Source organism: Mirounga angustirostris, unplaced genomic scaffold (genome assembly GCF_029215605.1).
Source record: "Mirounga angustirostris isolate CCGP_5_RB_7025 unplaced genomic scaffold, mMirAng1.0.hap1 SCAF_4, whole genome shotgun sequence".
Lineage (NCBI taxonomy): Eukaryota > Metazoa > Chordata > Mammalia > Carnivora > Phocidae > Mirounga > Mirounga angustirostris.
The window spans coordinates 15,927,068-15,946,562 of NW_026991712.1; the positions used below are offsets into that span (position 1 = coordinate 15,927,068).

Sequence of the window (19,495 nt, forward strand, 5' to 3'; positions counted from 1 at the left end):
AGTCTCAGTGCTAGAAACGTTAACAATGGGATTGTTCGAAAATGAATTTAAAAATTTCTAAAATCATGCTATTGGAAGAATCAATAAACAGTTTGCTGTGGGTGCAATGCCAGGTAATAGAGATTTACCATACCACCAGGCACTAGCTGGGGATGATACAGATAGATGGTGTCACTGTTATGAATAGATTGACATTAACTTCATCAGAGCTACTTCGTGTTGTGAAAAACCTTATGAAATTGTATGGAATAAGAAACTATTTACTGGAAAATAGTCTGACAATTCCCCCAAAAGTTTACAAATAGCTATTCCATATGAACCAGAAATTCTGCTATAAGTATATACCCAAGAGAACTGAAAACACATGTCCACACAAAAACTCATACATGAATGTTTATAGCACCTTTATTCATAGTACTCAAAGTGGAAACAATTCAAATGTTCATCAACTGATGAATGGATAAACAAAATGTGGTACATCCATGCAATGGATTATTCAGCCATAAAAAGGAATGAAGCACAGAAACATGCTACAACATGGATGATCCTTGTAAACATTACACTGAGTGAAAGAAGCCAGATGAGAAAGGTCAATGTATGATTTTATTTATATGAAATGTCCAGAATAGGCAAATCTCTAGAGACAGAGAGTTGATTAGTAGATGTCTAGGGCTGGGGATGGAGAGGTACAGCGAAATGCAAATGGGTAGGGGTTGCTTTGATGAAAATGTTCTAAAATTAGTTGTGGTGATGGTCACACAACTGTGAGTATACTAAAAAATCACTGTAAAATGTTTACATGGGGAAATGTTGGGTTTTGCAGAATACGTAAATTTTCCATTTTCCGGCAAACTCAGATGCCTCTGATTAATTAGATTTAACTAGGTGTTTTTCAATTGCTTCATGTGTTATGTTAAAAGTAAGGTGTTCTAATATGCTTTTCACTCTTTTTTCTGCTACTCTAACCAGAACTCGTATCTTACTTACAAAATGCTCCTTTTTTTCATTGTGCTTGTATGGAACAGAAAAAGCTAAGCTCAGGAAGAGGAAGAGATCAGATCTTGGACAATCCTGTTCTGTAATTCGCAATGGGGATGTCTGCTTTTTCCCTGCAAACTCCATTCTCAATATCAAGGTAACTAATTTTGCCAAATTAGGAGTCAGCATGCAGCCTGGGACAATATAAACAAGGAGAAGGAAATCAAATTCTCCTGGGAGAAGTGTGACTGGGCACAGAGTAGATGCTCAAGAAGTAGATCAGGAATTGACTAACCATCCCTACCCCAGTACTGGGCAGACACAGACTTTCCTGGTGACCTAGAACCATTAGATAGGGTCTCTCTTCCTTGAACAGTCGCAGAGAAATGTAAATTCTTATTTTTTAAAGATTTTATTTATTTATTTATTTATTTATTTATTTATTTGAGAGAGAGAGAACGAGTGGGGAGAGGGACAGAGAGAGAGGGAGAAGCAGGCTCCCCGCTGAGCAGGGAGCCCGATGTGGGGCTCGATCCCAGGACCCTGTGATCATGACCTGAGCCGAAGGCAGATGCTTAACCGGCTGAGCCACCGAGACACCCCAAAAAATGTAAATTCTTTTCCTTTTCCCCTCTTTTACATCTTCCCTATGAACCAAACTCTCAATGTAATTGTCATGACCAGATGCTTCAAACTGGCCTGCAGAGGAGATTTTAAAAACTGGGAAATTTTAAAATATTTAGATTTTGGAAAACTTCACATCAAGATGCAAAGTTTCAGCCCCTCTGGAAGGACTGGAATGTGGGGCAATTAAGGGCACACCTTCCCACCCAGCCTGGGACCGAGGAACAACTGGCTCTTGGAGCGAGCACTTTGTTCTCCAGGCGTCCACTGTCCCCCCACTTCTCATGAACTGACAATTGGCCTTCTTCACAGGTATGCGGCCTGACCCCATAGACATGCTGAGCTTGTGACCCCGCTGTTCCAGCCTTTGGCCTTGTTACCAATCAGTTTGTGAGGGTAGACCTTCTTTCATTAGTTTCCTGCCTCAGTGACACATTCTGCACATTGAGGTTATATTATTCTTGGGTGTATCCCAGGCCAGCATCCACAAACGCATACAAAACATCTCTTAGGGTGAGTCACCACAACAGATATTATTGTTGATTCTTGCTGGTTTCATTTGCAAAAAGGCTTTCGGTTTCTAAATTTGAGATGCTTTTATCTACTGACAACTCCCCAGTTTTTCTAAGGGATTTAGTGGGTTGGGGCTCATAAAACATTTTGCTAATAGGTCATGAGGGGGAGCTTAAACCAGTTTTATCTCACAGATGAGTCATGGTAATGATCAATACATGTGAATAGCTCACCTTGATTGAGTACTTACTGGTGCGAAGTGCTAGAGTAAGTCATCCCATTTAGGCCTCACACACCCTTAGGAGTTTGCACTTCCATTATCTATTTTACAGATGAAGAAACTGAGGCATGAAAAGCTGGGAGGAGAAGTCAGAATTCACACCTAGGCTGCTTGACCCTGAGCCTATCCTCAGAGCCTATCCACAGCCTGGCTGCCCTTGTGCAAGGATCCCTTACAAGGGTCAGAAGTGTCACAGACCATTGCCTGAAGCTTCATCGCATCCCTGAGGCCTCCCCTAGCAACCTGGACACACGCTGGAATCTCATGAGGAGCCTCCAAAGCATATGGAGACACGGAGGAAATACCATCATGGGTTAACATTTGGGGGATCTAATGCAGGGTGAATGTGGAAGTCTCTGCACTCTTCTTTCTGTATGTTTGAAATTGTAGCAAAGTAAAAAAAATTAAATGAAAAAAGTGTATTGGAATAATATTAATTGACTTGGAGGGATTTCTATAGGAATTGTTTTTTTTTTTTTAAAGGTTTTATTTATTTACCTATTTGAGAGAGAAAGAGAGAGGGAGCACAAGTGGGCAGAGAAGCAGAGGGAGAGAGAATCCAAAGCAGACTCCGTATGGAGAGTGGAGCCTGATGCGGCGCTTAATCCCAAGACTGTGAGATCATGATTTGAGCTGAAACCGAGTCAGATGCTTAACTGACTGAGCCACCCAGGTGCCCCAGGAATTGTTGATGGTAAGAAGTGTTAACAGGAAATGTTTTTTTAAAAATTTTTATTTTTTAAAAAAGATTTTATTTATTTATTTGAGAGAGAGAGCCTGAGCAAGGAGGAGGGGCAGAGGGAGCCTGATGCAGGGTTCAATCCCAGGACCCTGGGATCATGACCTGAGCCCAAGGCAGAGGCTTAACCAACTGAGCCACCCAGAAGCCCCAACAGGAAGCGTTAATAACAAGATCCAGAAAAGTGAGTGTGATGTGCTTCTATTCGTGTAAAGCAAATAATGACAAAATATGCACACATACGTATGTACACACACACACACTCATATGTCTGTATGTCCTTATACGAGGATGGAATAAAATGTGTATAATACATTAAAAAAAAATCTGGAGCCCAGTCCCCAGAGATTCTACTTTAATTGTTTAAGGGTAGGACCTGAGCAAGAGTAGTTTCTTTTAAAATTCCTTAGATCAAAGTTCTCAAATTTGCTGCACGTTAGAATCATTTGGGGAGTTTAAAAAAGTCCTGATGCCCAGGCTATGGCCCAGATGAATTAAATCAGTCTCCCTGGTCGTGGAACTCAGGCGCAGGTGTTTTCACATTCCCTCAGGGGATTCCAATTGCCAAGTCTGAGGACCAGGCAGAACTCCTGGTGCACCTGGGGCTGAGAATCACTTCTGAAAGGGAAGGGAACTCCTCTGGGTAGACTATTATGTGATAGGCATTTGATATCTACTTCAACCCTGGAAAAAGGCCACGAGTCAGGAACCTGCAAGGAAACAGGCTGGCTCCAGAGATCAAACAACCTGCCAGAAGTCTCGGGGCTAGGAGATGGTGGTGGGCATCCTGAACCACCCTCTACCAGGTGAAGGAGGGTGATGGGAGTGCCTTTGAGAAGGCTTTGCTGCTTCTCAATCTCTCCTTTCCAAGATCACAGGACTTAAAATTCCTTTAGTAGAGCTTCATTCCTCTGGGTTCCTCCTCCTAGGAGCTATTTAAAAAAAAAGGGCAAACACTCCTGGGAGGAATTGCATGTTAATCAGATCTTGTTGTCTGTGCAGTGAGTTCTGGGCATTTTGAAGGGAGAAAAGAGTTTGAGGATGCTGAAACATGGGGAAAGAATGTGATGTAGGGCGTGTAAATCTGATGTTGTCCCTTTCCTGTTCAAAATCCCTCATTCACTAGACTTACCTCATCTTTTTTTTTTTTTTTTAAAGATTTTATTTATTTGAGACAGAGAGAATGAGAGACAGAGAGCATGAGAGGGAGGAGGGTCAGAGGGAGAAGCAGACTCCCTGCCGAGCAGGGAGCCCGATGTGGGACTCGATCCAGGGACTCCAGGATCATGACCTGAGCCGAAGGCAGTTGCTTAACCAACTGAGCCACCCAGGCGCCCTAGACTTACCTCATCTTGTGTAATTGAGACTTCGTGCCCGTTGGCTAACAACTCCCCATTACCGCCTTCCCCCAACCCAAGCACCTGGCAGCCATCCTATGAATTTGAGTATTTTAGCTAGTACTCAATTCCACTCATAAGTGGAATCAGGCAGTCTTTGTCCTGCATTTGGTTTATTTCCCTTATCATAATGTCCTCAAGTTGCATCCATGTTGTTACATATTGCAGGATTTCCTTTGAGGCTGAATAATACCCCATTGTATGTACATACCACATTTTCTTTATCCATTCATCCATTATGGACATTTAGGTTGTTCCCACATCTTGGCTATTCGTAATAGTTATTATGAAGAAGCTATTATGAAGAAGCTATGTCTGTAAGATTTATTGAGAGCTTATTTATCATATGCCAGGAACTGTTTTAAATGCTTTACATATATTAGTGGAAGTAAAAGTCACTAGAGCCCTATGAAGTTTTTATCCCCACTTACAGATGAGGAAACTGAAGCCCAGTTAGTTTGGCCCAAGGTCATACAGTTAGTAGGTTGTAAACTGGAGTTTGAACCCAGTACAATCAGGCTCTATAAACAGTGACCTGATCACTATAATACCAATAGCACTAAACATCATACTAATGATAATGATTGACAGCAAACTGTATGTCAAGTTCTATTACTGGCAAGGTGAAGATGTGACTTACACATCCCCATAACCTTGGGGACAGGATCCAGCAGGGTTGTCCAAGAGATTGGTTAATTCCAGAAGTAACACTCCTCTTTATGATTTTTGGGAGGGGTGGAGAAGGGTTGTGATTAAAAGTTGGGCAGAGTTGGTTAAGCGACTGCCTTCGGCTCAGGTCATGATCCTGGAGTCCTGAGATCGAGCACCAACCAGGCTCCCTGCTTGGCAGGGAGTCTGCTTCTCCCTTTGACCCTCCTCCCTCATGTGCTCTCTCTCTCTCAAATAAATAAATAAATAAAATCTTAAAAAAAAAAAGTTGGGCAGAGTGGCCCAGGGTAAAATTATCTTCCGCAGCTGTGATAGGCCCCTCCATGAATCTCCTTGATGCATGCAATTTTTCAAAGCCAGAACTTGACCTATTACTGAGTGAGTGAGTCTGACACAAGCCTACAGCATTTTGCATATGGTTTCTTTTGTCTCCTCCCCAGTATTTTCCTTTGTTGTATTTTGTGCTTCACAGGGTCAGCTCACGGGGCAAGGGAGCAGTCAAGAGTTAGGTACTTATGTTTCAAGGTCTTTTAAAAAGCCGCTCATTTGATTCCCTTCTTCCTTGCCTATTTGGTGGTAATCTAAATGAGGGCTCCAGCTATGTGCAGTTAGGCGGTGGAGCTATGAAAATGAACCACCAGCCTCCAAATCAACTCAGGAACATTTGTGCTCTTTCCAGGTTGAACGTCCCAACAGGGCTCTCTGCAGTGATACCAACACCCAATGCCCTCAGTGGGCCTGAAAAAACAAAAACCAAAAAAACATCCAAGTCACAGGCAGTCAACAATATCCAGAAAGCGAAGACAGGATACAAAAACTCAATCCATTTATTTTGCAAAGGCAAATCAATCCACTTTCCCAGCAGCCTGCAACTTTTATTGAACTGGGCATCCCGCCACAGGATACGCACCCAAACTCTCCTTAATTACATATTTGTTAATTACAAATTAATTACAGATTACGAATGCTGCCTGCAATCGTGACTGGCGTGGCAGTCCTGATATCACAGAAAGGGCTTCTCCAAAGGCTGCAGTAGCAGCAGCCGCGTCAGCTTTCCCGCCCTACTGAGCGCTCACTAGAATATGCTGGGCCCTGCGCTAAGCGTGCCACCCTGCAAGACCCCGGGGAGCGGCGGTGCACCCTCGGTTCCAGGCGCTCGCAGCCATTGTGGGGTGGGCGCTCGTCCAGCCGCGTGCTGACACGCCCTCTCCGCGCTGCGACCCGCGCCCAGGGCAGGAGGGGGTGCTCCGCGCGTGCTCCGAGGAGGAGGTGTCTCCCGCGGGGCTGGAATCCTCGCCGCAGCGCCCGCCGGTTCCCCTCCTCTGCGTGCGCTCCACGCGCCTCCCGGGCACGCGCTCCTAGCCCCGCCCGCGTGCGGCGGACGCACGGCCGAGAGCGCGCGCCCTACCCGCGCCCCCGCGGCGGACGCACGGCCGCGAGCGCGCGTGCGCCCCTCCGAACGTCCCCGGGAGCCGCGCCAGAGCGAGCGCCGGGGCCGGGCGCGCAGGAGTGAAAAGGAGGCGGCGGCCGCGGCTGCGAGCAACAGATCCAGACGCCGCGAGCAGACGCGTTCTGCTGTTGGGCGATTTTTTTTTAATTTCAAAAATATTATTAAATTAGAAAATCTTGCATTTTTAAATGGCGCTGGCCCCAGGTCAGCGGGCGGTTTTCTCTGCTTCAAGATGGGCTTTGCTGTTTCCGTCGTGGGCACCAGTGGTGGCCTGATTGTCAGTCTTCTCCGGGCATTTTTAAGACCAGGAGCCGAGCACTGCATGTAGGCGAATCACCCTGCAGGGCGGTTTGGCTTTTTAAATTATTGTTGTTATTTGGGGCAGAGAACCGCCGATCTTGGGCACTTCGTCCTCTTTGCAGAAGAGGCTGTGAGTCGGAGGTGGGTCGCTTGGAGGGTGGAATTGCTCGCGGGTGAGCGAGCCCCGGCCCCGCGCACAGCCCAGGCGGCCCCGAGTGTGTGTCCTCTCCCTGCCGGCGCCGGGAAAATGGAGGCTGTGATTGAGAAGGAATGCAGCGCGCTCGGAGGCCTCTTCCAGACCATCATCAGCGACATGAAGGTAGGACGCCGGGGGCGCGGCTGCGGTGGCGGCGGCCGCGCACTGACCTCGCCGCGGTGCTTCGCCTCCGCCCCGGGCCAGCCGCCCAGCCCTTACCTGCGCCGCGGCCGCCGGCCACCTGCGGGAGCGCTCCGGCCCGGTGTCACCTGCTCACCCGCGGCGCCGCTCCGGGCTCTGCTGGGTCACCGGGCGGGCTGCTTCTCTGGGGGTGTCTGATGCCCCCTGCCCTCTCCACGCTCATTGTCCCAGGGGGCGGCACCATCTCGTTTCCCTGGGGGCGCAGGGCCCCGGCTCCAAGTTTGCCATTGTCTGTCGCTGGACGGAGTGTCTGCGACCCGTGGAGACTGGGTGCCTGGGCGGACACCTGATTCCCCCGAGTACGGGGTGGGGGCACCTGGCGCGGTGGTGGGGAGGGGTATGGGGGCTCTGCCCGGCCCCGGGAACTGGCCCCCCACCCCTGGCCGAGAGCCTGAGAGCGAGGCCTTCCTCTCCCTCCTTGGCTTTCAGGTCCACCTGGGGGGGATCTGAGCAAATTAGGCATTAATTAGGCTGTTCCTAAGCTGGTGAGGGTGTGCATGCCTTTCTCAGCCCTCCCCGGGGGCGCGGAGCAGAAGTTCCCAGAGTAGCCTTGCTGGGGACCCTCCTTCCACCGGCTGAGGCTCCAGCCTGAAGGCAAGATTGGAGTCCCCTAAAGAACTGTATTCCGCCCCCCCACGCCCCCCCCCCCCGACTCCAGGTTTTCTCTTGGAAGGATCGTGAATATTGTGTGTGTGTGTGTGGTGTGTGTGTGTGTCCGTGTGTGCTCGCGCACGCGCGCGCGAGTGTGTATTGGGGGCGGGGAACAACACCCTGGTTTTTTTTTCCTGCAAAGGGTGGGACTGGGGATAACCTGATCCTTGGATGTGGATTTTCTGGTGCATAGAGATAGACCAGGGCCCTGTGTTACTCATCCAAAGGAAATATAACCAGCCTCGCGAGCTGGCTGGAGGTGGGAATTGGGGGCGGTGGGGGGGATTTTTTTTCATGTGTATTTAGGGAGCTTCTCTTTGGCTTTAACCCAGCCCCAGTTTGCCTCAACAGATCCGGGGAGGTGGTGTTTAATTAAAAGCTCGGCTTCCAAAACGAGTAGGCAGGTTTGGAAAGCTGTACAGCCGGTGGGTGTGGATAGCCCCTCTTCAGCCGCTGACTGGGCGTTTGGAGGAGCTTTTGTCTGATGAAGTGTAAGGTTTAGAGAGGGTTTGGCCTGGGAGATGGACTTTGTGAAGGAATGCTCAGCTGTCACGCCTGCTTCCCCCTTTTAGAAGCAACTGCCATCTCCCCAAGGGTGAACTTTTCCAAGGTGCCTCCATCCTGGTCTTGGCTCTCCTTCTACAGAGCCTGTGTTGTTGTTGTTGTTTTGTGTGTGTGAGAAATTGACATTCGTGTAGCATTATCTTCAGCTAGACCCTGCTTGTCCAGGAATGCCTCTAATCCAGCCACTTGGAATTAGATGGATTATTCCCTGTTCAAAGACAGCCTCTTTCATTCCTTTGCCCTCAATTCACATTGACTTATTGAAGTGCTCTTTTGAGACAAAGATTGGTGTCCCCGCCTCGGACTCTGGGGTATTTCTTGTTAACTTAAATTCTGTACGCCTTATAATCAAAGATTTGGTTTGAGGCACATGTGTATTTTGATCACCAGGGGAAGAATTTGAGATGGGCAGGTAAAGCTGCTTGCGGTTTTTTCTTCTTCTTCTTCTTTTTTTTTTTTTTTTGAAGAGAAATGGATGTTTCCAGTCCCTGAGTAGTAACAAGGACCCAGTGACCTAAAAGTTCTGCCCACTGCAGACCCAGGAAAAAAAAAATCTAGAGTTTTTTTTTTTCTCCTTGTTCCTTAATCCATAATCCCTCCAGTCTCGTTCTTTGCATTTAGCAGTTTGAACCCAAAGCCTTTCAGAAGGTAGCCCACCACAGGATGGGCCCCCTATTTTCTGCCTGCCATCCTGTGGCTGCCCTCTAGCATTCTGGCCAGGGGGATTTGTGGGTGCCAAGGTGGCATGTTTTTCCCTCTGCAAGACGCCAGTTAAAAATAAGGATTTATTTAATGCCCTTTCAATGCTGGATCTATAGTTTGTGGTTCCTGACTTCTTTCCCTTTGAATTTAGTAGGGTTTGTTCAACATCCTGTGGGAAGGCATTTATTTTAAGGTTGTTTGTTTTGTTTTGGCAAAGATTTGAAAAGCAAACTGGAGGGGAAGACTAAAATTTGCCTCGGGGTCTGCAGGATTCCAGACTTTTGGGGAGTAGAGAGAGATAAGGAAAAAGAAAGGCGTAGACTGATTTCCAAGATTGTTTACGCAGAAGACAGTTGTTGAATATTTTAATGGAGTTTTTTTTTAAAAAGACTTCTTTGTGGGTTGGATGGCAGTGATATTTTAAAAGGGAATTAAAAAAAATTGGGGGCATATAGGATAAGCAGTGCGTAGTATGCATAATGCATGAAGTCACCACCAATAAAAGTCAGTCTTTTAATATCTGAAGTCAGCTGGCTTTCTAATGACCAGTTTATCCTCTTTTTCTCTTTGAACTGCCATGATGGGTTTCTGATGTCTTTGGTCCCCTTTCTGTTTGCTTTGAAGGACAAGTGTAAATGTTGGAAATCCATTTGGAATGCCATCTTGAGAAAATTTTTAGGTTATTTTTCCAGAAGTAATGCTGGACTGGGGTGAGGAAAGGGTAAGGAATTTTTTTTTTTTTTTTTTAGTAGCATTTGATTCTCTAAAATGTACAGCGACACAGGAAGGGAGTCAGTTTCCTCTTTGGAGGAGGAAAAAAAAAGAAAAGAACAAAAAAAAAATGGAGTAATTTCAAGGCCTAACACCATACATCTTCCAAAATCAAAAACCTCAAGACATTGAAAAGCTGGAGAGGAATCCTGCTTTTTTCTAGTGCTCCTTCATCTGGCTAAATCCTCAGCGGTCAGGGTGTGCGTTTTATCCTTTTCAGGGGGAAGGGTGCGGAAGAAACCCTCGCTCTTCTTCCATTGGGATCCAGCAGCAGCTGTTAAATAACTTATTGATTCCTTGACGAGAGGAAACCTTGTGTGTTTTCCCCCGTCTTCCACCCTCCTGTGGTGGTGGTCACTAATGACGGTGGTGTGCAGAATCGCTTACTGGCTGCCTTTCCGCCCATGCACATAAATCAAGTTGTCTGGTGTGAGCTGGTCCCAAAGGGAAGTGGAGACAGAGATTCACGTGGCTGGAGGCGAGGGCCCATCACCCGTTTGTCTGGGGGAACAGTAGCTTGCCGGTGACTACGGAAGGCCAACTGACCGGCTTCTGATGTTTGACAATGGTTAGACATTGACGAGGTTCTAGAATCTTTTTGGAGTTTCTATCCAAGTGCCAAGAAAAGCAGGCTAAATGCTGCAAACAGCAGATTTGAGCCATGACTTTTTAAAAAAAATTTTTTGGGATATAATGGACATACAACATTATATTAGTTTTAGATATGCAACACAGTGATTTAATACTTGTAGTTTTTAAATTTATTTTGATTGATTGATTTTTTTTTTAATGTTTAAGTAATTGAACCAGCAAAGAATTTGATCATGTTTGGGGAGCTTTTAAGACCAGGAGACTGGCTAAACTCAAGGGCAAGTCACTCTGGATATCTTTGTTCTTTTAATAATTAACTTAGGTTTTTGGTGTTTTTTTTTTTAAGTTGGATGCTAAAACCAAATATTTTCCTTGGCCTTGTTGCTCAAGAATCAGCATGTCAGGAGCTGAATTGGGCCTGATGCAGGGAGAACTTTGTACTAGGTTTGAGAGTGTGTTAGGGGTTATGTAATGGGACTGGGGGCTGAAAAGCACCAAAGCACACCTTGAATATCCCTACCCCACCTCGCACTGTAGAGAGAGGTGTCCTGTTACCAGCACCTGTGCCGAGCAGAATAAGGGCCTTGTTCAGTTCCTCTCCACTGCCCCCCGCCACTGTTGGCACCTATATCCTCCTAAGTTCTGCCTAAAATTAGAGCTGGTAAAGGAACTTCTTGAATTCCATGGAAATCTTTTGTGGTTCGAAGGCATGACATGGTATTTTCCCTCACTTATCATAGATCAAGACTGTGGGTATTGGGTCAGCGCTGGATAATGATTTCAGGGTTCCCCCTCCACCCCCCACTGCTTTGGCTTTGGGGTTTCTCTCAGACGAGAGGCTCCTTCCTGTTTATCGAGGGCCTGCTATGTGGAAGGTCTCTGGCTGGGCAGCAAGGAGCCAACAAGGCCTGCCCTTGGAGAGCTGCTTGTCCTGTGGGCTGTAAGAAGGTAACATTAAGTACCCTCTGGTGACCATGAAGGAAGAGCATCAGTCAGTTTTTGAAGGACTTCTCTTTGACTCTTGGGGGGAAAAAAATGTTTTCTCCAGGAAGATACTGAAAACCCAGCGAAGGCCTCCAAGAGTGGCCAGGTGCTCTGAGGGAGGCGGGCAGCCCTGAAAATGGGGACACACAGAGGCAGGACCAGCAGAGCCCTTGTAAAGTACAGATGGGCCCCATGTTGTTTTTTCTCTTAGCAAATGGCTGTGTTTGCCCAGGATTTTACAGCTTCCTCAATTTGGGCCTGTGGGCGAAGAAGGTGAAGCGAAGATGTCATAAAATTTGGCAGCAGGGGAACTGTCCAGAATGGGTGCCTGTTCTGAGATTGAGAGCCTACGTAGATCAGTCTGTTTGGTTTTTTTAGGTGCAGATCTTGTCCAGGTTTAGAAAGAAGTCTTTTATTTATTTTTTGGTCTTGGCTTGAATGTTTCTGTGGGAAAATCCTGTATACATCATATTTAACCAAATTGGGTAGAACTTATTGTTCGACACTGTGAACCTTTATGTTCTGAATTTCCACAGTCAGTGATGCCTCACATGGAGAGAAGGTCAATCCCAGGTCATGGTTCACATGGAAGATGAGCTGAGTTTGAGTTTTGCCTGGTTCAGCTATCAGTCCGTTCTTAGGAGAGTAGCATGTACTCATAATTCTGTAGTATTTATTGAGCACCAGCAAGGTTGCAAGCACTGAGCTCAGTGCTATGATTCAGCAAGTAAAGATACAGACTTTCCAGTTAAATTTGAATTTCAGATAAACAGCGAACAACTTTTTAGTGTAAGTATGTTCCATGCATCCTCGGGCTTCTCAGCGATTGACGTCTTATACTTTGAACTGCTCTTTTGCATCCAGGAAAAGGAAAAAGCTAAAATGGTGTCTGTCAATATGGCCAGCTCATTTGAGGTTGTTGAAATGTTTGGAGGATGGAAAAGTTGAAACTATTGATCTAGTAGACGCTTTATCTATAATTTTCATCTGGGCTTTTCCATCTTGCCGGGGATGGGTGAGAGCTCAAAAGATTCCTTCTGCAGAAGACTGTTTAGGTGCTCAGATTGGGACTGGGAAAATGAGATCGTTGTGAGGTCTCCATTACTTCTCGGAACTGCCTTCAGGACACTTTCCCCTTAAACCCACACCTCTGCAAAAACAAAGAAATACCTCTCCTGGAACCAAACAAAAGCCAAAGGCAGATTTAGCTGCCTAGGACACCAGAGGAGAAGTATTTGGGGCTCCTTAGAGGGAACTGATGGATGCCTTAAGCACTTTAACTCAGATTTGCAGATTGCACTGCTGATATGGCCTTATTAAGCAGCAAACCAGAGAGACAAATGGAGTAAATTAATTGGCTGAGCTTCGAGGAAGGCCATTGTATTTGATTGCGGAGGTTCTCCCTTGAATTAGTTAGGAGGCTGCGCAAGGTTTCCTCTGAGTATCTGACAGACAGACAGACAGACATACACACACCCCAATTAGTTAGGAGGCTGTGCAAGGTTTCCTGAGTATCTGACAGACAGACAGACAGAAACACACACACACACACACACCCCAATTAGGAGGCTGCGCAAGGTTTCCTCTGAGTAGTTGACAGACACACACACACACACACACACACACACACCCACACCCAGTTAGTTAGGAGGCTGCGCAAGGTTTCCTCTGAGTATTTGACAGACAGACAGACAGACAGACACACACACACACACACCCAGTTAGTTAGGAGGCTGCGCAAGGTTTCCTCTGAGTATCTGACAGACAGACAGACAGACATACACACACCCCAATTAGTTAGGAGGCTGTGCAAGGTTTCCTGAGTATCTGACAGACAGACAGACAGAAACACACACACACACACACACCCCAATTAGGAGGCTGCGCAAGGTTTCCTCTGAGTAGTTGACAGACACACACACACACACACACACACACACACACACACCCAGTTAGTTAGGAGGCTGCGCAAGGTTTCCTCTGAGTATTTGACAGACAGACAGACACACACACACACACACACACACACCCAGTTAGTTAGGAGGCTGTGCAAGGTTTCCTCTGAGTATCAGACAGACACACACACACACACACACACACACACACACCCCCCAATTAGTTAGGAGGCTGCGCAAGGTTTCCTCTGAGTATTTGACAGACACACACACACACACACACACACACTCAGTTAGGAGGCTGCGCAAGGTTTCCTCTGAGTATCAGACAGACAGACAGACACACACACACACACAGACACACCCCAATTAGTTAGGAGGCTGCGCAAGGTTTCCTCTGAGTATCAGACAGACAGACAGACACACACACACACACACACACACACACTCAGGAGGCTGCGCAAGGTTTCCTCTGAGTATTTGACAGACACACACACACACACACACACTCAGTTAGTTAGGAGGCTGCGCAAGGTTTCCTCTGAGTATTTGACAGACACACACACACACACACACACACACTCAGTTAGGAGGCTGCGCAAGGTTTCCTCTGAGTATCAGACAGACAGACACACACACACACACAGACACACCCCAATTAGTTAGGAGGCTGCGCAAGGTTTCCTCTGAGTATCAGACAGACAGACAGACACACACACACACACACACACACACCCAGTTATTTAGGAGGCTGCGCAAGGTTTCCTCTGAGTAGTTGACAGACACACACACACACACACACACCCAGTTAGTTAGGAGGCTGCGCAAGGTCTCCTCTGAGTATCAGACAGACAGACAGACACACACCCCGAAAAGCATGATAGACAGACAGACACACCCCAAAAGCAAACCCACCCAGCATAGATTCGAGATCAGCCCACCGCTTGTCAGTGTTCCCCACCTCTTAGCCCAGGGAGGACCTGGGCTGTGTCTGCTGCTTCCCGATTTAAGACGCTCTTGTGCGTCGCCTGTGTGTAGTAGGTGCTTAGTGTTCACGGCATATGGTGAACACGGGGCAGGAAGGGACTTGGTGAGAACCTGCCATGTGCCAGGCAATGCGCTAAGTGCTTGGTGCGCATGGTTTCATGTCGTCCTCACATCAGCCCCACTTTACGGATGAGAAAACTGAGGCTCTTTCAAGAGAGGGGGTAACTTATCCAAGGCCACGGTGAGGTGGATTGGCTCAGGCCTTGGCCGATTTGATTCCCAAAGCTGGAGGTCTTTAGAACATGCTGAAGGTAGAGAGGGGGGAATGGATTTATTTGTAGAGGGCAGCATACCGAATTCCACTTTACTGAGTTCTACAGGAGGCTCAAGGAAGGAATCAGGGTCTTATTTCCGTGCCTGGAGCCCAGAGCCAGCCTGGAGGCGTGAACTTGAGCTCAGATGCCGTGGGGACTGTTGTGGGGTGGGCAGCTCCCATCTGGCTGTCACTTTTGTGGAAGTCATTTAATTTATGATCTATGGACATATTGTGGCTTCCTTCCGTCTCCCACTCACCGGTCTTCTCTGACAGACAAACCTGGAATTCCCTTTCCTCTTCTTCTGGGTGTGCAGAGGGGAAAGAAGCCTTCGGGCCAGGCTCTGGCCTGTCACCCTTGGCTCCTGTCCTTGTCCCCATACGAAGTGCTGGCAGGCTTCTCCATGAGTGGCCAGAGGGCTGTGTTTATACGTCCGGGGAGCCCATTGGTTCCTGAGACTGGGCGACTGTGCAAGCCTGGCAGCCTGCGCTAATTATATGAATTAAATAAGTTCACCCAAAGTTCAAATGACGCCTCTAAGGGAACTCCTTACCTTGAACTCATTTTATGTCCAGCCCTGGAACTCTCTGGTAAAAGAGCTTTTCTGTATTTAATTACGTCCCCGTAACTCTCCAGTTTGGTTGAGTCTGTAGAGCCCTTTCAGGCTCTGTGTTTGCAGAAGTTGATGGGATCACCAAAAACCCCTCCTTCCTGTGCTGACTCTTGGCATATACGGCCTTGGTCATAGTTTCTAAGTGGTTTTTCTTCTCCTGTCTAGTTTAAGTGGGTTTAAAAAAAAAAATCAATTGAGTGTCTTTTGAGCTGTGTGTCTTTTTATTTGCTTTCTTCCCCTTGAAGAATTTGGGCAACTGTAAAATATTAGCTCGCTTGTCATGAGTGGCCTCCTAAGTCCTGGAGGTGGGTAGCAGGTTTTGCCCGGGACTCCCTTCCCTGCCACCTCCCATAGGACAGGGGTCTCTCGGGGCTGGAGGAGTGGGTCTGGCCAGAGGAGGAGGCTCTGGGCTGGTGTGCCCCTTCTGGTAGAATGTGCCTGGTTACAGGCCTAAGAGCGTCGGGTTTCCTGGGAGCCTTTAAGACACTGATACCTGGACCTATTCCCTGGAGGTTCTGATTCATTGCTTCCAGAGGGCATCCTGGGCATTCACATTTTTTTTCTTAAAGCACCCCCAGGTAATTCTAATGTGTAGTCAGGCTTGAGAACCACCGAGTCATACACAGTTTTAGCACCCTCAAAAGTACTTTCTCATCCTCACCAAAGTCTGAGTAAAAGCATGTTTAGATGTTTGTACAACAACGTGACTCTGCTAAACACTACTGAACTGTACGCTTAAGAATGGCCAAGGTGATAGATTGTATGTTATGTGTGTTTTGCCACGAATAAAAATAAAAATAAATTTATAGTGAAACAACATTAAATAAATTGAAATATAAAAATAGTAGAAAAAAGCATCTTTAGAATACTTAACAATTTTAAATATACCATAGCCCTGTCCGGTATGATTTTCTACCATAATGGAAATTGTCAAATACGTTATCCACTAGCCACATGTGACTACTGAGCAGTTGAAGTCTGGCGAGTGTGATCAAGGAGCTATTAGGTTTTATTCACTTTTGTTTAAATAGCCGTATGGGGCTAGTAACTCCCGTATTGGACGGTGTAGATCTATAACATACCATTTAAGTAAAAACAGTGAGCTTCCTGCACACCTTCTACTCCCTTCTGGCTGGCCCCTTCGTTGCCTCTAAACCCCTCCTGTGGAAATTCCAGAGCTCCCGCTGACCTTGGAGTCAAAGAGATCTGCTTTTCAATCCCATGGGCAAGTTACTTAATCTCTCAGCCTCCTTTTCCTCTTCTGTGCAAGGGTCTGAGAAAGTACCCACTTCAGAGGATTCCGGAAGCAGACTGCGCTTGCGAAGCTCCACGCCGTGCCTTGCCACTGGCCCTCGGGTGTTAGCAGCTGTTACTGTTCCAGTCACTGTAGTAATTCTTTCCACCACTTCAGGCAAAAGCTACCCAAACCTGGACATAGTTGTATTTAGAGTTTGCACCGAAGTTGCAGGAAATGGAGAAGTTGCGTTGTTTTTTTTCTTGCTAAGTCAATTACTCTTGAGTTCATTATAACCTCATCTGCCTCGGCTGGGCCTATTTGCAATTCTGTGTTTGCAGACCCATTGTCTATAAAGGGAAGGGGAGGGCTGGGTCCTGGCTGAGGTCCTCAGGGCATTTAATGCTTAAAAAAAAAAAAGTCTTTCAGAGATGTTTACACCAGGGTAAGGGGAGAGGAGTAGCTTTGTAAAGGCCGTCTTTTTCTGTCTACATTGTTTGAGTTCCCCCTTCTTTTTCAGGAGTGATCACCAGGGAAATTGGCCTCGGTCACCTCTTACCCTGCCCTGTAGCAGCAGCTGGGCACTGATCTTCTGTCTCTTCCTAGGACTTGGCCATATTTGAGTTCTTCCTACCTGCCCACCTGCTGGATGTGTCCCACCTGCCTTAGCCTGGGATTCAAGGACCCCGCGGCTGGGCCCTAGCTGAGTGGTCTGCTGTATGCCTAGTGCTCTCCATCCTGGAGTCCCTGGCCTCTTTGAACACATCCCGTGCCCCTCATTCTTGCTGTTTGTCCTGCTTGGAGGACATTTCTGCATTGTTGGCCACTGAAATCTTTCTCATCCTTCAAGGCCCCACCACAAAGTTATTTCCGCTTTCCACCAACCCAGATATCCTTAGGCATTCTTCACATCCTGTGTTGAGTCTACTGAGTATTACGTTCTACCTTACGCGGTTGCCCTTGGGCTTTAAAACCTGGCTCTGCCACTTCCTAGGTAGATTACTCAGGGCGAGTTACTCAACCTCCTGAGACTTGATTTTCTTATCTGTAAAATGGGGGAAATAATACTTCCCTCTTGAAGTTGTAGGGGCTTCAGTGAGAAAGTATATGTAAAGGGCTTAGCATGAAATAAATGCTAAATAAAATGCTCTTGTGTATCTGAGCTGCCGTGGTAGTTTCTAGTGGAGTACCCTGTAATAATAGCACTCAGATGTTTCAGAAAATACAAGAAACCTATAGCTCCACTTTGATAATGCAATAGAGACAACACTGCAGTGCTTTTCAACTTTCAACGTATATGAATAATTTGAGAGAACACAGTACACATATTCAACAGATCTGACGATGTGCCTGCTATGGGCCAGGCATTGCGGGGGGTAGAGATACACCTGTGAGCAAGACCAGTAAAGCCCTCGCCCTAAAGTTGTTTTGTCTAGAAGAGGAACAGAGAAGCAGCAAGATCTTAGGGAGGGCCTCTGATCATCGTTGGGAGTGGAGGACAGAGTCAGGGGAGGCTTTGGTATGAGTGACACCTACGTTTTATTTTACCTATTTCATGAGCCTTTATATGGCACAAGCAGGCATTCTAGTGCCTTACCAATAGACTCTAACTCCTCCCAGCAACCCGGTGAGATAGTTGCTGCTACAATTCCCACTTTACAGATGGGGAAACTGAGGTTCAGAGAGGTGTAGCCATTTGCCCACACCAGACAGCTCGTGAGAGGGAAGGCTGGGATTTGAACCCGGGTGGTCTGGCTCCAGGCTCTGGGCTTATCCCCGTGGTGGGCTGTGTCTTCTCAGATTCTGTAATGGGTCTGTTTCACTGATCTCTTTGACGATTGTTCTATCTGTACCTTTAGGACTCAGGATGAACCAGGTAAAGCCTAACAATTGAGGCTCTTTGAACTGCTTCAAGAAGCTCAAGGGGCCTCTCTGTATTTAAAGCCGAGTCAAGCCCAGCCGACAAGATCCTGTTGGGTGGTGGACTCACCCCACGGGTGCCTCTGATTTGTCAGCAGAGGGAATAGGTGGGGAGCAGGCAGGGTGTGAGACCCAGGGTTCTGACACAGCTGTTGAAGGTGACAACCACGAGACACAGGTTTGTTTTGCTGAAGACACCCCGTCCGTCCGGGTCGCCCCAGTAACGGCTCTGCACCCACATGCCTGAGCACGAAAGAGGAAGGGGGATATTTGCAGTAGGAGGCTGGAAATGCTTCGAGATTAGTTTCCAGGGAGACCTCAGTTTCACTTCTGAGGCCCGGCTTGCTTGCGCCCCGGCTCCTGCAGCCGAGCATGGAGTCATTAAGGAAGTCTTTGAGTTTGGTTTAATGGTCGCTCTTTGTTTTGAAGTGATTGTTTACTGAACCTTCAAAGCCAGCTCTCCAGCAGGATGTGATCTCGGGCCTGAATAATTGGATGAGGCACCCCAATAGGAAGCAAGTAGCCGGGAGTAGGGCCAGGAGGAGCTAGCTGGTGGCCAAGCCTTCGGCATCCCAGCGCTCACAAGTTCTGCAAGCTGGAGGGACTGAGGTCGCCTTGCAGCCAGGAGTAGACCTGAAGCAAGGGTCTCCTGGAACCTGGCCTCTTTGATGTTGTGCTGGCCTTAATTAGGGACACCCTAATTAAATCACTAAGGAGGAAGCTTATTCGTAAAAAGAAAAAAATTAAGTGCTTTGAGAGCATTTCATGAGGGATTACTTCTCAAAGATTATGCAAGCAATATAAAGTTAGTGGAAGAAAAACAGAAATTTCAGTTAAGTAAAAAAATAAAACTCACCCATACTGCTTGATTACAAAGCGGGTTATGTACACACATTTGAGACAAAGGTTCATGCGGCCCACG

The 19,495-nt window shown here is 47.1% G+C and overlaps 1 protein-coding gene across 6 annotated transcripts in view; it reads left to right on the plus strand.

The window, feature by feature from the left end:
- Positions 1-6,673: 6,673 nt before the first annotated feature.
- The window catches only part of MTSS1 (MTSS I-BAR domain containing 1), a 161,647-nt gene continuing 148,825 nt past the window's right edge, over positions 6,674-19,495 (plus strand). For 3 of the 6 annotated variants that reach the window (XM_064587893.1, XM_064587898.1, XM_045895902.3), the window contains exon 1: positions 6,674-7,269. In XM_064587893.1, the coding sequence (XP_064443963.1) occupies positions 7,198-7,269 (72 nt within the window). In that variant the 5' untranslated portion in view covers positions 6,674-7,197. The remainder of the gene's footprint in view (positions 7,270-19,495) is intronic. The other 3 variants (XM_064587895.1, XM_045895909.3, XM_045895904.3) reach the window with 2 other exon arrangements.